Raw genomic sequence first — 18122 nt, forward strand, 5'->3', positions numbered from 1 at the left:
TACAGCTGGGTGTCATCAGCATAAAGATGATACTGGAAACCATGAGATGAGATTAGTGAGCCTAGAGAAGAGGTGTAGATAGAGAAGAGAAGGGGTCCAAGGACAGATCCCTGGGGAATTCCAACAGATAGCGGGATGGGAGTGGAGGAAGATCCATGAGAGTATACCCTGAAGGTGTGGTGGGAGAGATAGGAGGAGAACCAGGAGAGGACAGAGCCCTGGAACCCAAATGAGGCCAGAGTGGCAAGAAGTAAATCGTGATTGACAGTGTCAAAAGCGGCGGAAAGATCGAGTAGGATGAGGATGGAGTAGTGGCCTCTGGATTTGGCCAGGAGCAGGTCATTGCAGACTTTGGCGAGTGCTGTTTCTGTCAAGTGGAGAGGGCGAAAGCCGGATTGGAGTGGATCGAGGATGGCATGAGAGGAGCGAAAACCGAGGCAGCTGCTGTGAACGGCGCGCTCAAGTATTTTGGAGAGGAAGGGTAAGAGAGAGATGGGGCGACAGTTGGAGGGGCAGGTAGGGTAAAGTGAAGGTTTTTTGAGGAGAGGTGTGACTACGGTGTGCTTGAAGGTGTCAGGGACAGTTGCAGTGGAGAGAGAGAGGTTAAGGATGCGACTCTTATTTACTTATTATACCCCTACCATTAGCAAATCTCAAAAATAAAAGCGTTAAAAATAGACTAATAACTCTAAAAATAAAAGACTAGCACATGAAGATTCGCAAAGCTGTTTTCCAGCAGATCCAGGCACGCCACATTTAACTTAACGCATCAATCACGGTAGACTACTTGAATGCACAGATATAAAAGTTAACAATTTTTGAAAAACAAAACAAAACACAACCTTCTGGAGCTACAACCCTATCTCACAGGTCAGATAGACTACATTATGTTAGTTTAATGAAAAAGGTATTAATAATTATTTCTGTACATTTTAACGTAATCATTCTAAAAACATTCACAAAACTTATTTTATTTCGTCAGATTGGAAGAGAACCAAATTTACAATCTGTACACGTAGTAGCTAGTACTAGTGCTACCAAGCCTCCAACTCCACCTACCTACTCCAAAAAAGGCTACTAAGGTAAGTTTTATCCGCCCCGGACGTGACGTTACCAATGGGACGAGCTCGTTGTCTGCCGGAAATAGATGGGCGGTTCCTCAGCGTTACAGAAGACCACCCAGTGGCAACTGGTCTTTTCTAGCCCATGAACGATCTGGAAGCCGGCAAAGGCTATGGCGCTTATCCTCACCATTAACTCCCTCAGTCCGCCTCTTGGTAAGGAACTGCCGGTAGTGCAGAGGCAGTACTAAAAGCAAAAGGAAGACAGGGGAAGGGAAAAGGAAAGGTGAAAGAGCCACGGTAATCGGCAGTGGTTACACTCAGTTTGCATCATGCTACTCAGAGCTGGGCCCGGGACATGCGGCTCCTGTTACCCTCTTGGTGCTGTGCTTGTCTTGCGTTTCAAATGCTTCTTGCCCGACAGACGGGTCTCGCGGTTCCTCTCCCGGCGGCGCTTGACAGGGGGATCGGGCGATGAATGAAATCGCCATGTGACCTGGATAGCTTCATTCTTCAGCTGCAGCGCTGGACAACATCACGCCTGTTTTATTATTCCTATTAGTCTGGTTACCCCCATCTCAGAAGACGGGCTATCTTAGAGACAACTGATTTCAGGTTATCATGTCACAAGCCACTGTTTTGGATAACATAGTCTTAAAAATAAAAATGGGACCGTTTAAAAATAAAAATGGGATCATTTTGTAATCTGCTTAACCCTGGGTTTCTTACAAGCAGTGCGATTATAGCTAAATTAATTCTTTTGCTTTTACATTTTTCAGTTTTGTTTACAAGCAGTATCAAATTAGCTATTGTTTGGTCTTTTTGTGATACAGTACATGGCTAAGGACTGTAGAGACCATCATTTACAACCCCACCCATCCCTGACACGTCGTTGTAGGAAAAGAGCGATGTTTTTCAAAGTATTTAATTCTTTGGGAGATTGTCGTATGATTTAGTTGTTGGTATATGAAGGTTGTACTGTTAATGTTATTTCAAGACAGTAAGTGCAAGCATGCCTTCAGCCACGATTTCCTATTGAAGGTTTGACATTGCCAGTAATGACTCTAAAGTGGTTGAGGTGTGCAAACTAGATAATTCTTCAGGCATTATGATCAAATAGATTAGAAGTAATTACCTTGCTCCTTGCCCATTATAATTCAATTGGAAAGCAAAAGTTAAAATTCACTTTATATGCTTTGCTGTTTTATTTGATAGTTTAAAAGTGAATGTTGTGGTTTTGTTTAAAATAATTCCTTAAATTCTGTGATAGCTAGCAGGGGACCAATTTTATTTTTGAGCTGATTCTTTCCAATTAGTGAACTAAAATCTGATGAATCATGATGCATGCCAAAATAGGAAGGCTTTTTGTGATATAAATGCCAGTCATTAGTAGGATCAGTGTAGAGTGCTTTTCACGGGGTTGGCATTTAGCCCCTGAACAGCATTGCTGAGAGAAAAAAAAACCTTTCATTTGTGCTGTATTGATTTTTTTTTTCCTTTAGACATTGTCTCAAGACAATAGTTCAGGCAGCTGCTGCTTCTTTACTGATACTGATAAATGAACACAGTACAGGAAGAATTAAGTTTCCAAAGAATGCCACACACTTATCTTTTTTACGTAACTACTACTTAACATTTCTACAGCGCTACTAGGGTTACGCAGCGCTGTACAATTTAACAAAGAGAGACAGTCCCTGCTCAAAGAGCTTACAATCTAATAGACAAGTGAACGGTCAGTCCGATAGGGGTAGTCAAATTGGGGCAGTCTGGATTCACTGAACGGTAAGGGTTAGGTGCCGAACGCAGCATTGAAGAGGTGGGCTTTAAGCAAAGACTTGAAGTCGGGCAGGGAGGGGGCTTGGCGTAAGGGCTCAGGAAGGTTGTTCCAAGCATAGGGTGAGGCGAGGCAGAATGAGCGGAGCCTGGAGTTGGCGGTGGTGGAGGAGGGATTTATCCTGTGAACGGAGGTTATGGGCGGGAACGTAAGGGGAGATGAGGGTAGAAAGATAGTGAGGGGCAGCAGACTGAGTGCATTTGTAGGTAAGAAGGAGAAGCTTGAATTGAATGCGGTATCTGATCGGAAGCCAGTGAAGTAACTACATTGGAAGCGTTTTTTATAATGACAAGATGAGAGAGAGCCCTTAGTAAATAAGAGACCTGTAGTTGAATGCTGAAAGTGGGCATACTGCAGTTAAGTTTGATCATATTGAAGGACATTTATTAACTGTCTTCATGTTGTATATGGACAGGAGGTGGATGTAACATGGGTGGGTGTAGGAGTGGTTGGTTGTGAGAATCCACAGGTTGTTACTTCATAATGACTGATAGTGCAGCTGCACTTACTACCACCTCAGGAGGAGGAGAACTGCAGCTGCGTTACCCACAATCCAGTAGCAAAGTCACAGTCTGACTGGGTTGGATTCTTGCTCCTCCCTGACTCAAATCACCTTTATCATCCTCCCCTCCCCCAATACTTAAAAGGATCGTTGGTGATGTAGTGTAGCATAGTCGTAGAGTACCCCCTTGCCAGTCAAGTTTTCAGGATATCCACAATGAATATGTATGACATTTGCATACAGTGTCTCTTATATAACATGTTGGCTAAGGTCCTGACAGAAGTTCAGATAAAGAAAGGTTCTAATTAAAAATAACATTTTTTTTGTATATAAGTAAACATTTTTGTGGCCTGATGAACATAAGAATAGCCAAACTGGGTCAGACCAATGGTCCATCTAGCTCAGTATCCTGTTTCCAACAGTGGCCAATCCAGGTCACAAGTATCTGGCAGAAACCCAATTAGTAGCAACATTCCATGCTATCAATCCCAGGCCAAGCATTGGCTTCCCCTATGCCCATATCATTAATGGATCATGGACTTTTCCTCCAGGAACTTGTCCAAACCTTTTTTTAAACCCAGTTACACTAACTACTGTTACCACATCTTCCAGCAGCAAGTTCCAGATATTAACTATTTGTACCCCACATTTTCCCACCTATTTGCAGGCTCAGTGTGTCTTACATAGTACCGTCGGAGGCGTTTGCCCAGTCGGTTGATGATAAATACAAGGTTGTATAGTAATCGAATGAGGTAAATGTGGAGGGTCAGAGGGATGAAGATTGTGTATTGTCCAGTGCGATCATTAGTCATGCCGTGTTTCTGGTTGAAGAGGTTTACGTAGGGTCGTTGGATTAGGCCTTTTTGAAGAGGTTGGTTTTTAGTATTTTCCTTCAGGTGGTCATGGATTGTTTTCACTTGTTTATCATCCCTTTCCTAATAATTCCTAGCATACTGTTTGCTTTTTTTGGCCGCCACCACACACTGGGTAGAATATTTCAGCATATTGTCTAAAATGACACCTAGATCTGTTTCTTGAGTGCTAACTCCTAAGGTGGACCCTAACGTCAGGTAACTATGATTTAGATTATTCTTCCCAATGTGCATCACTTTGCATTTGTCCACATTAAATTTCATCTGCCATTTGGATGCCTAGTTTTCCAGTTTAAGGTCTTCCCTCAATTTTTCACAGTCCGCATGTGTTTTGACAACTTTGAATAGTTTTGTCATCTATAAATCACAAGATATGATCCTTGTGTGAATTGAGTTGCATTAACGTTATGTTGCAGAGTTGGGCCTAAATGAGTTGATAGTTATTAATAATGCCCCCCCCCCCCCCCCCCCCCCCCGTGGAAGTCCTATAACAAATTGATCCATCATATAACACATATATATATATGTATAATATACAGTGCACGCCATTTAGTTGCATGTCGGATAAGCACATGCTCAGTTTAACTGCATGCCGTACTTCGGTCCCATTTTTGGCACCATCAGTTTCTATGGGGGCAAACTTCGGTTTAGTGCACCACTGATAAGTGCAAGATTTGCTTATATGCATGGTTCTTTTTTTTTTTTAATTTATTTATTTATATTTTAATCAAATTAAACAAATTGTTACATTTGAACAGGCAATACAGACAAAAACAGTATTATATGAGAAACAATATTCCTTCCCATATCAGGCAAAATTATTCAAAAAGAAAACAGTTTAGTCTTCTTTAGACCACAACAAAGGAGGGGGAGGTCTACCAAAATAAGAAGACTTGAGTATTTAAGAAATTTAACAGAGGAAATATGCTTAGCATGCAAACCTATCTTGATACACTTAGTTATCTTCAAAGGGTTAACGGTTAGTCAATTTCTTCGTATTAACAAATACTTTTAGCTGTTCTGGTTGATGAAAAATGTATTTTAGTCCCAGATACTTTACTACACATCTGCAGGGGTAATTAAGATAGAAGGAAGCCCCTATAGATATAACTTCTGGTCTCAATATTAAAAACAACTTCCTCCTCTCTTGAGTTTGCTTTGTTATATCAGGGTATATCCAAATTCTTTTACCCCTAAATAGTGTCTGCATTTTTTTTAAAGTATAGTCGTAACACTGCATCTAAGTCTTGCTGAAAAACAAAAGAGACAATTAGAGTTGATCTCTCAGAGTTTAAACTTAGAGTTGTCTCTAATATATCAGTAATGTTCAAAGATTCTTCTTGATTTTCCTTTGGAGTAGCTTGTAAAGTTGTTACAGGTACTTTTTTTGAGGGAATATAATATACTTTATTCAGAGGTGGAATAGATTCTGGGGAAAAGTTTAGTACCTCCTGCAAATATAATTTAAAGGCATCCAAAGGATTAATGGCCATTTCTTTCGGGAAATTCAAGAGTCTCAGATTAAGTCTCCGATTAAAATTTTCTATTAATTCGAATCTACGTTGTGTAGCCATATTGTCTTTAACAAGTGATACGGAGACTTCTTTCAAGTTGTTAACATCTAGCTTAAGACCATCCAATTGTTCCTTTGTTTCTTGCTGTGTTATGGTAAAGGTCTGGGATAATGTTGCCACAGTACTCACTAAATCTTTAATCTCCTTTGCTGAATTGGCGACCGTTAACTCCACTCTCTGGAGAGCCATCTAAATGCTCTCCAGAGTTGCCGCCGGTTTTTCCCCCCGTATCGGGGTATGATGTGCAGCCGCTGGCATCAGGCTTCCCTCAGAAATCGCCGCTCCTGCTCCTCGAATCGAAACCACATCGACCTCTTCTGGGTCGCATTGGGCACGCCAGGAAGGGCGTTCTTTGGGAATCGGCGGTGGTTGAAGATCTGGAGGGGAGAGTGTTACCTCGAGCCCCAAGTCGCCTAGGGAGTCTTCACCCATGGAGACAGCAGGGCCCCTACCAGATTCCAAGGTAGGTTGCTTCGTGGTATATCTCTCGATAGTCTGCTGAACCGGAGAGGACGTCCTAGTAGCCGAGGCTGCTACTTTCCCCTTTCGTTTGGTGTGAGGCATCTTGTTTAAGGAAAACGCGCTAAATTCAACAGACTAACAAAGAGCTCCGACGCTAGCATTCAGCATGCCGCCATCTTGGACACACCCCCTCCCCACATAATTTCTCAATATGCATGGTTCAAGACCACTCCTCTGCAGGAAAGACTCCGCATAAATGTGCGCATGGAATATGGAAGCCGATTGGTGCGTGACAACCAACGAGATTCAAATTTACTGCCTCTTTAACTGCCACAGGCAGAATAAGCAAAAGAATGTTGTTAGGGCGTACACCGGGGTCGTGGTGGTGGTGGAACTGTAAGACTTTAACACTGGCTGAACGAATAGAAGTTCTTAAAAAATTAGAAAACAAAGAAAGTCAAGCATCTATTGCTAAAGAATATGGTGTCAATCCCAGTCAAATTTCATGTGTCTTGAAGCAGAAAGACCAGCTTCTGGAAGACTGGAAAAACAATACAGATCCACAACGGAAACGAAAATGGGCGGGAAAAGTTGAGGAGGTAGAAGATGCTCTTCTTCGATGGTTTTCTCGAGTCAGGAGCAGACAGTTTCCTGTCAGTGGTCCACTGCTTATGGAGAAAGCTAACCAGCTAGCTGAAAGTCTTGGACTAACTGAATTCAAAGCCACTGTTGGATGGTTGGAAAGATGGAAGGAGAGGAACAGCATAAAATTAAAGAAACAGCGTGGTGAGAAATAAGACACTGATGACTTTGGTGCTGAAAATTGGGTTGTTTCAGTTCTTCCTACCATCTTGAATGAGTTTGCACCTCGTGACATTTTCAATGCTGACGAAAACGGTCTCTACTGGCGAGCGATTCCAGATGGAACACTTGCATTCAAACATGCCGAAACTACAGGAGGTAAAATGTCGAAGGACCGACTGACGATCCTCCTTTGCTGTAATATGGATGGGAGTGAGAAGTTGGAACCCCTCGTCATTGGAAAGAGCAAACAGCCCCGTTACTTCAAGAAAGTTAAGCGACTTCCTGTGTCATACGAAGCTAACGCAAATTCATGGATGACTGGGGAAATTTGGAAGCAGTGGCTAAAGAAGTTAGACACTAGAATGCGGGTGCAGAAGCGTCAGATTTTGCTGCTTTGTGATAATTGTGCTGCACACAGGGATGATGTCAGGCTGTCTAATGTCAAGGTGGTCTTCCTGCCACCAAACACTACCTCTCTGATCCAACCTATGGATCAGGGCATAATAGCCAATTTCAAACAACATTATCAGGCTCTTGTGCTATGTCAGATTTTATGGAAGACCAGACTGGCAAGGATAAACATGCTGTTGAACTGGCTCGTAATCTATCACTGTTGGATTCCCTACATATGCAGAAAGTAGCCTGGAATCATGTAACACAGGCAACCATTGTGAACTGCTACAAGCGGGCAAGCTTTGTTAAGCATGTGGAGAGGGACGAAACAGATGCAGCTGTTGCAAACGCATCAGATGAAGAGGTTATTGACATCCCAGCTGGTGTTACTGAAGAGGAGTTCCATCGCTACGTAGCTGTTGATTACGATCTACAAACAGCTGAAGACAGCACTGATGTCAAGATATGTGCCTACACGCAGCCAACAATGGCTGATGATGGAACAGATGAAGAAATGAGCAGCGTGGCACATGCTGACAAAATTCAACAACCTCCTCCTGTCACTTTTGCAAGAGCGCTGGAGAGTCTCAACACTGTGCGGGCCTATCTGGAGGCCACTGGATGTCAGTGCTATGACAGTTTTTACCGTCTGGCAGATGTAGTCTATGGAACTCACAGACACAAGAGTGTACAGAGGACTATAATAGATTACTTCAAGCAAGCCTAATGTCAGTTAACTGAGACTGTATACTGTACGTATAATAATAAACATTTCTGTACATATGTTTATCAGATGTCAAGCTTCTTTGGGTCACAACGGTTAAGTGCACGCTCTGGTTAACTGCATGCATTTCTTTGGTCCCAGACCCTTGCACTTAAGCGGATTGCACTGTGTGTGTGTGTGTGTGTGTGTGTGTGTGTGTATATATATCAATATATATAGATATATACACACAAATCTCTCATGCATATTTATTGTAGATATTCTGAAAACCTGACGGGCAAGGGTTATGCCAGGATTAACTTGGAAGATACTGGTGTAGTGTGCTGGGATCGGAGTAGTCTCTTTCTTGTCTTCAAAATAGCTTCCTTGACTTTTAATGGTTATCTTTCAGTACTACCACTAGGGTTCAGCCTTCCATATATTGCAGTGGTTTCAAACTGGATTTTCAGGATATCCACAATGAATATACAGTGGGGGAAATAAGTATTTGATCCCTTGCTGATTTTGTAAGTTTGCCCACTGACAAAGACATGAGCAGCCCATAATTGAAGGGTAGGTTATTGGTAACAGTGAGAGATAGCACATCACAAATTAAATCCGGAAAATCACATTGTGGAAAGTATATGAATTTATTTGCATTCTGCAGAGGGAAATAAGTATTTAATCCCTCTGGCAAACAAGACCTAATACTTGGTGGCAAAACCCTTGTTGGCAAGCACAGCGGTCAGACGTCTTCTGTAGTTGATGATGAGGTTTGCACACATGTCAAGAGGAATTTTGGTCCACTCCTCTTTGCAGATCATCTCTAAATCATTAAGAGTTCTGGGCTGTCGCTTGGCAACTCGCATCTTCAGCTCCCTCCATAAGTTTTCAATGGGATTAAGGTCTGGTGACTGGCTAGGCCACTCCATGACCCTAATGTGCTTCTTCCTGAGCCACTCCTTTGTTGCCTTGGCTGTATGTTTTGGGTCATTGTCGTGCTGGAAGACCCAGCCACGACCCATTTTTAAGGCCCTGGCGGAGGGAAGGAGGTTGTCACTCAGAATTGTACGGTACATGGCCCCATCCATTCTCCCATTGATGCGGTGAAGTAGTCCTGTGCCCTTAGCAGAGAAACACCCCCAAAACATAACATTTCCACCTCCATGCTTGACAGTGGGGACGGTGTTCTTTGGGTCATAGGCAGCATTTCTCTTCCTCCAAACACGGCGAGTTGAGTTCATGCCAAAGAGCTCAATTTTTGTCTCATCTGACCACAGCACCTTCTCCCAATCACTCTCGGCATCATCCAGGTGTTCACTGGCAAACTTCAGACGGGCCGTCACATGTGCCTTCCGGAGCAGGGGGACCTTGCGGGCACTGCAGGATTGCAATCCGTTATGTCGTAATGTGTTACCAATGGTTTTCGTGGTGACAGTGGTCCCAGCTGCCTTGAGATCATTGACAAGTTCCCCCCTTGTAGTTGTAGGCTGATTTCTAACCTTCCTCATGATCAAGGATACCCCACGAGGTGAGATTTTGCGTGGAGCCCCAGATCTTTGTCGATTGACAGTCATTTTGTACTTCTTCCATTTTCTTACTATGGCACCAACAGTTGTCTCCTTCTCGCCCAGCGTCTTACTGATGGTTTTGTAGCCCATTCCAGCCTTGTGCAGGTGTATGATCTTGTCCCTGACATCCTTAGACAGCTCCTTGCTCTTGGCCATTTTGTAGAGGTTAGAGTCTGACTGATTCACTGAGTCTGTGGACAGGTGTCTTTCATACAGGTGACCATTGCCGACAGCTGTCTGTCATGCAGGTAACGAGTTGATTTGGAGCATCTACCTGGTCTGTAGGGGCCAGATCTCTTACTGGTTGGTGGGGGATCAAATACTTATTTCCCTCTGCAGAATGCAAATAAATTCATATACTTTCCACAATGTGATTTTCCGGATTTAATTTGTGATGTTCTATCTCTCACTGTTACCAATAACCTACCCTTCAATTATGGGCTGCTCATGTCTTTGTCAGTGGGCAAACTTACAAAATCAGCAAGGGATCAAATACTTATTTCCCCCACTGTACGTGAGATAGATTTGCATATGCAGCTATCGCATGCATATTCATTGTGCATATTCTGAAAATCTGACTGGCTAGGTGTGTATGGAGGACTGGGTTGAGAATCTTCGCTCTAAGATGAGGACAAGAAACTCTATGGAGAAAAATGTATGTTTATTTTTATATAGCACAATGTAGATAGAGTACTTCTGCAGAAATATTGGTGAGATCTTTTGCAACTCCTATCTGATTCTGAGGTATCTGGATGGATTACATGTAAAGGGGAGCAATTTTCAGTGGGTTCTAAATTCTTAGCTAGGGAATTTGAGCTGGCATTTTTGGAGCTGTGTGAAAATCACACAGAAGATTCAGGCCAGATGAAGGCTACCTGAATGAAACAGAGTCAGAATCATGGGTGTGCTGAGATGATACTTAAGGATGTGACCCTACAGAGAAGCAGTGGAGGAAAGGGAAAGGGACTTTATATACTGCCTTTCCGTGGTTTTTCCAACTACATTCAAAGTGGTTTACATATTATATACAGGTACTTATTTGTACCTGGGACAATGGAGTCCAGAGTCACAAGGAGCTGCAGTGGGAATTGAACCCAGTTCCCCAGGATCAAAGTCCACTGCACTAACCACTAGGCTACTCCTCCACTCCAGTGGTATCTAAATCATTTCTGAGGGTATTTCAAAAATATAATACTGTACACGCTTGGTGCAAAGTAATCAGAGAATCGTATAAAACACACACAGACACAAATAACACAGACTAATAATGCTCAAGAGCCAAATGCTTTTCAAGTAGAAAAATGTTGGAGAGGAAGCTGAAGGGAGGATAGAAGGGTATATACCACAGCAAGGTCACTGAGGGTAAATCCTGTACTGAAATTCAAGGAGGCTTGGGATAAGCAGAAGAGTCTTTCCCAGTGGGAATGGGAGAGTATATTAATAGAATAGCACTTGGAACTGGGCCATATATAGTGCCTAGAGGTAGAAACTAAACAGCCAAAAATGTTTGTTCTAAAAGGCAGTTATTTTCTGTTCCTTGGCTGCTGGAGAGGTAGCTCATACAGCGACCTCAAGTGTGTGGGGAAGTAGAATACTTGCATAGGTTGCTGAGTCAGCTTCAAAGAGTCTATTTAAAAAAAGACCCCTTGGATTCAAAACTATATAAAGAGGAAAGGTCCTACTGAACTTTCTTTTTGAGAAGTTCCAAGAGAAGACATTTCTTTGGTAAGTGAACATTGTGCTTTGGGAACTTAAAGATTGGGGTTTAAAGGAGGAATTGCAGGTTATTGTTAGGCAAAATAAAAATATAAAAAGCAAATTTTATCAACTAATCTCCATAGTCTTTTCCACTTAGTTTTAAAAACTTTGTACCACAGCATTAACAGAATCTAGCAGGCACTGCAGGATCTAGTTTAGTTTTCCCGCCCACCCCTAGGACAACTCTTCATTTATAGTCAGTTATTGTAATTAGGGTAACAAGCAAGGAGTGCTCTTACAGAGTTTTAAATACATTTCATTACCATCTAAGAAGGAAACACTAAATAAAATCATACAATATACTATATAAACTAAAAGACACTTTTATATTAGGCTAATATCCTTAATACTGTAGCAAGTTTTAAATTATTGAAAAACTCAAACACTAAGATGGAGTCAGCAGTCCAGCAGCGAGAGGGGTGCTATCCAGTCTTTTGCATTGAGTGTCACATGTATGATTATCTCCCAGTTGGTGAGATCTCGTATATGTGTACCTGATGCAAAGAGCTCCTAGCTCTCAGAGAACGTGTCCGTTCTCTTGTGGCTAGAGTAGCAAACTTGGTGGAGCTGAGGGAGACAGAGAGGTACATACAGGAGACCTACAGGGATGTTGTAGAGAAGTCCCACCTCCAGTCTGGTAGCCCCTGTGCTACCTTGGAGGAGGGAGGACTCCTAGAAGGAGAGCATCTCCCTGGTGAAGTAGGAAGTGCTCCTGTAGCCAGGACCTGCACACCAGGGGATGTACTATCCTCTCGCACTGAGGATATGTCTCCAAATGCTGCCCGGGAGGGAAAGGTTAGGACAGCTGTTGTAGTTGGTGATTCGATCATTAGGCATATAGATAGTTGGGTGACTGGTGGACGTTAGGATCACCTGGTGACTTGCCTGCCTGGTGCGAAGGTGGTGGACCTCACGCGTCACCTAGATAGGATTTTAGATAGTGCTGGGGAGGAGCCGGCTGTCTTGGTACCTGTGGGTACCAATGACATAGGAAAATGTGGGAGAGAGGTTCTGGAAGCCAAATTTAGGCTCTGGTAGAAAGCTCAAATCCAGATCCTCAACCCCTACGCCAAGCCCCCTCCCTACCCATCTTCAAATCTCTACTTAAAACTCACCTCTTCAGTGCTGCTTTCGGCACCTAACCTTTCGAGAAATATAGTATTTCTCTACACTTGTCTTTTAGATTGTACACTTGTCTCTAGATTTACACCTGTCTTTTAGATTGTAAGCTCCTTGAGCAGGGACTGTCCTTCCATGTTAAATTGTACAGCGCTGCGTAACCCTAGTAGTGCTTTAGAAATGTTAAGTAGTAGTAGGGTAGCATTTTCTGAAATGCTACCTGTTCCACACGCAGGGCCCAAGAGACAGGCAGAGCTCCGGAGTCTCAATGCGTGGATGAGATGATGGTGCAGGGAGGAGGGTTTTAGATTTGTTAGGAACTTGTCAACATTCTGGGGAAGGGGGAACCTATTCCACAAGGATGGGCTCCACCTTAACCAGGGTGGGACCAGGCTGCTGGCATCGGCATTTATAAAGGAGATAGAGCAGCTTTTAAACTAGAAATGGGGGGAAGGCCGACAGTCGCTCAAAAGCGCATGGTTCAGGATAAGGTATCTTTCAAAGATATCATCAAAACAGGGATGCTAAGGTATCCTGATAGGTTGCAAAAGAGACCATAGTAGATCAGGTGTCAAATAAAAATCACACAAAAGATTGCAAATTAATACTGTCAAGTACTAAGCATGATGTAAATAGGAGCAACAAGCATACTTTGAAATGTCTATATGCGAATGCCAGGAGCCTAAGAAATAAGATGGTAGAGTTAGAATATATATCCCAACCCGAGGGTGAGAGGGTATCCTATATAATAATTCTCACCTCCAATGTTCTAAAACCTGGCCGCCTGTGTCCGTAACTTTCTGGGTCTCTGAAGCCTCAGCTGACGTCACAACGCATTACACCGACGGCGTAATGCGTCGTGACTTCAGCATAGGCTTCGGAGACCCAGAAAGTTACGGACACAGGCGGCCAGGTACGCAACGGCGGCTGTGGAGGTTTGGCGGCGGGAAGGCGGGCTCGAGAGGGTCGCGACAGGGGGTGTCAGGAACTCCGAGGGGGGGGAGTTTACATTTCGGAGGGAGGACGGCAGGGAGGTGGGCTCTGCAACTCGGAGCAGGGGGGGGGGGGGAAGCGATGGAGGGATCTGGAACTGGGGGAGGGGGGAACCTTGCTATTGCCCGTTTCCTTCCTGCCTGTAACGGGTTTTTTCTACTAGTTACATATAAATTTACAGCAAAACAAAACTCATGTAATGGCAAAAAAAATAGTAATTTCAACAGTAGACTAAAGATTCTGTGGAGTGCATCTGAATTAAGGGAAAAGCCTCTGAATTTAACCCAACCTCCAACTCAAGTAGTCATTTAGTAGTAACAAGGGTTGAGAAAGCTGCTGCTGGGAATTATATCATAGTCAAAAACCCTTTTAGTTCCAAAATGAATGAGTGAAAAGATGCTAAAAGCTCAACAGAATCAGCTCTGGATCCATGTAGCATGTGAAAGTCAAAAGAGTAACTTAGCTTTCAAGTGCAGATACAAAGCAACAAGTGGGTCATCGGTCAAACACAGACTTAGGCCAAGGTTTCGCTAGTAACGCTGTGTCAAGGCGTGAGTAACCATAAAGGTTCACAATATGAGCATGCTTCCTGCTTTAAAACAGATGCATTCCACAGAATCTTTAGTCTAGTGTTGAAATTACTATTTTTTGCCATTACATGAGAGAGTTTTGTTTTGTTGTAGAGTTAGAATATATTGCATTAAATGAAAAATTAGATATAGTAGGCATCTCTGAGACCTGGTGGAAGAAGGATAACCAGTGGGACACTGTCATACCGGGGTACAGATTATATCGTAGTGATAGGGTGGATCGAATTGGTGGAGGGGTAGCATTATATATTAAGGAGATCAAATAGATTGAAAATTCTGCAGGAAACAAAAAAACTTCTTGGAATCACTGTGGATTGAAATTCTATGTGTAATGGGGAAAAGGATAGTGATAGGAGTGTACTACCGTCCTCCTGGCCAGGATGAACAGACGGATGCAGAAATGCTAAAGGAAATTAGGAATGCAAACAAACTGGGCAACACGATAATAATGGGTATTTCAATTACCCCGATATTGACTGGGTAACTGTAACATCAGGGCACGCTAGGGAGGTAAAATTCCTTGATGAAATAAAGGACAGCTTTATGGAGCAGCTGGCACAGGAACCAACGAGAGAAGGAAAAATTCTATACCTAGTCCTTAGTGGAGCGCATGATCTTGTGCGGGAGGTAATGGTGCTGGGGCCGCTTGATAACGGTGATCATAATATGATTGGATTTGATTTTAACTTTGAAGTAAGTATACATAGAAAATCAAATAAGTTAGCGTTTAACTTTAAAAAAGGAGACTATGATAAAATGAGAAGAACGGTGAAAAAAAACTTAGAGGAGCGGCTGCGAGGGTCAAAAATTGCATTGGGCGTGGATGCTGTTCAAAAACACCATCCTGGAAGCCCAAGCCAAATACATTCCGCGTATTAAAAAAGGAGGACGGAAGACCAAACGACAGCCGGCATGGTTAAAAAACGAGGAGAAGGAAGCTATTAGAGCTAAAAGAAAATCCTTCAGAAAATAGAAGACGGAACCGACTGAAAATAATAAGAAACAGCATAAGGAATGTCAAGTCAAATGCAAAGCTCTGATAAGGAAGGCTAAGAGGGACTTCTGAAAAAAGATTGCGCTGGTGGCAAAAACACATAGTAAATTTTTTTTTTTAGATATATTAAAAGCAGGAAGCCGGCAAAAGAATTGGTTGGTCCGCTAGATGACCGAGGAGTAAAAGGGGCGATCAGGGAAGACAAAGCTGTAGCGGCGAGATTAAATGAATTCTCTGCTTCGGTCTTCACCGTGGAAGATTTGGGTGGGATACCGGTGCCAGAAATGGTATTCAAAGCTGACGAGTCGAAGAAAATGAATTCTCTGTAAACCTGGAGGATGTAATGGGGCAGTTCTACAAACTGAAGAGTAGCAAATCTCCTGGACTGGATGGGATTCATCCTAGAGTACTGATAGAACGGAAAAATGAGCTTGTTGAGCTATTGTTAGTAATATGTAATTTATCCTTAAAATCAAGCGTGGTACCGGAAGATTGGAGGTTAGCCAATGTAACGCCGATTTTTAAAAAAGGTTCCAGGGGAGATCTGGGAAATTATAGACCGTTGAGTCTGACGTTGGTGCCGGGCAAAATGGTAGAGACAATTATTAAGAACAAAATTACAGAGCATATTCAGAAGCATGGATTAATGAGACAAAGTCAACATGGATTTAGTGAAGGGAAATCTTGTCTCACCAATCTACTACATTGAAGGGGTAAACAAACGTGGATAAAGTTGAGCCGGTTGATATTGTGTATCTGACTTTTCAGAAGGCGTTTGACAAAGTACATCATGAAAGACTCCAGAGGAAATTGGAGAGTCATGGGATAGGAGGTAGTGTTCTATTGTTGATGAAAAACTGGTTAAAAGAAAACAGAGAGTAGGGTTAAATGGTCAGTATTCTCAATGGAGGAGGGTAGTTAGTGGGGTTCCCCGGGGGTCTGTGCTGGAACAGCTGCTTTTTAACATATTTATAAATGACCTAGAGCTGGGAGTAACTAGTGAGATAATTAAATTTGCGGATGACACAAAGTAATTCAAAGTTGTTAAATCGCGGGAGGATTGTGAAAAATTACAAGAGGACCTTACAAGACTGTGAGACTGGGCGTCTAAATAGCAGATGATGTTTAATGTGAGCAAGTGCAAAGTGATGCATGTGGGAAAGAGGAACCCAAATTATAGCTACGTCATGCAAGGTTCCACGTTAGGAGTCACAGACCAATAAAGGGATCTAGGTGTCGTCCTTGATGATACGTTGAAACCCTCTGCTCAGTGTGCTGCTGCGGCTAAGAAAGCAAATAGAATGTTAGGTATTATTAGGAAAGGAATGGAAAACAAAAATGAGGCTGTTATAATGCCTTTGTGTCGCTCCATGGTGCGTCCGCACCTCGAATATTGTGTTCAATTCTGGTCGCCGCATATAGTGGAATTAGAAAAGGTGCAGTGAAGGGCGACGAAAATGGTAAGTGGGATGGGACGACTTCCCTATGAGGAAAGGCTAAAGTGGCTAGGGCTCTTTAGCTTGGAGAAAAGGTGGCTGAGGGGAGATATGATAGAGGTCTATAAAATAATGAATGGAGTTGAACGGGTAGATGTGAAGCATCTGTTTACGCTTTCCAAAAATACTAGGAGGCATGCGATGAAGCTACAGTGTAGTAAATTTAAAACAAATCTGAGAAACTTTTTCTTCACTCAACATGTAATTAAACTCTGGAATTTGTTGCCAGAGAATGTGGTAAAGGCGGATAGTTTAGCGGAGTTTAAAAAAGGTTTGGATGGCTTCTTAAAGGAAAAGTCCATAGACCATTATTAAATGGACTTGGGGAAAATCCACTATTTCTGGGGTAAGCAGTATAAAATGTTTTTTTACTTTTTTGGGATCTTGCCAGGTATTTGTGACCTGGATTGTCCACTGTTGGAAACAGGATACTGGGCTTGATGGACCTTTGGTCTTTCCCAGTATGGCAATACTTATGTAGGTCTTCACAAATTTTTACATTTCAAAATGCAGTACATACACATACCATACAGTATACTTTCAACCAAAACAAAAAAAAAGTGGGAAAATCATGCAAAACAAAGCACATGGAATTTTTCTGTTTTTGTATGTGCTATCCTTCTGGCAGGGGTGGGGAGATGGCTTCAATGGTTTGGCATCCAAACCTTCTGTTGATTTGGAAAGAATAAACAAGTATGATAATGTATTAAACCATTATATGCCAATGACAATTTCAAAAATGAATTTTACAGTGTTACTATGCTCATATTAGCCCTCTCCTCAAGTCACTTCACTGGCTCCCTATCCATTTCCGCATACAGTTCAAGCTCCTCTTATAGACTTATAAATGCATTCACTCTGCAGCTCCTCAGTACCTCTCCACTCTCATCTCTCCCTACACTCCTTCCCAGGAACTCCGTTCACTAGGTAAGTCTCTCTTATCTGCACACTTCTCCACCGCCAACTCCAGACTCCGCTCCTTTTATCTTGCTGCACCATATGCCTGGAATGGACTTCCTGAGCAAGTATGTCAAGCTCCATCTCTGGCAGTCTTCAAATCTAGGCTAAAAGCCCACCTTTTTTATGCTGCTTTTAACTCCTTACCCTCACTTGTTCAGTATCCTTTTTTTAATCACCCCCAACCCTAGTAATTCCCTTATCTCTTATTTGTCCTCTTTGTCCTAATTAGATTGTAAGCACTGTTGAGTAGGGACTGTCTCTTCATGTTCAAGTGTATAACGCTGTGTAGTAGTGCTATAGAAATAAGTAGTAGTAATAAGGCCATAGCTGAACTAATATGGTTTGTCTAGGGCTATTATACATTTGTGGTCCCCTACCTTGTAACATGATTTTTTTTATTTCTGAAACTGCTTCCCCCCCCCCCCCCCTCCGAAGT

General features: G+C 42.6%; 1 protein-coding gene across 4 annotated transcripts in view; it reads left to right on the forward strand.

Moving 5' to 3' along the window:
* Positions 1–1160: 1160 nt before the first annotated feature.
* Positions 1161–18122, forward strand: part of EPRS (glutamyl-prolyl-tRNA synthetase) — a 216568-nt gene continuing 199606 nt past the window's right edge. For all 4 annotated transcript variants that reach the window (XM_030196016.1, XM_030196017.1, XM_030196018.1 and 1 more), the window contains exon 1: positions 1161–1277. In XM_030196016.1, the coding sequence (XP_030051876.1) occupies positions 1235–1277 (43 nt within the window). In that variant the 5' untranslated portion in view covers positions 1161–1234. The remainder of the gene's footprint in view (positions 1278–18122) is intronic.

Source organism: Microcaecilia unicolor, chromosome 3, assembly GCF_901765095.1.
Source record: "Microcaecilia unicolor chromosome 3, aMicUni1.1, whole genome shotgun sequence".
NCBI classification, from domain to species: domain Eukaryota; kingdom Metazoa; phylum Chordata; class Amphibia; order Gymnophiona; family Siphonopidae; genus Microcaecilia; species Microcaecilia unicolor.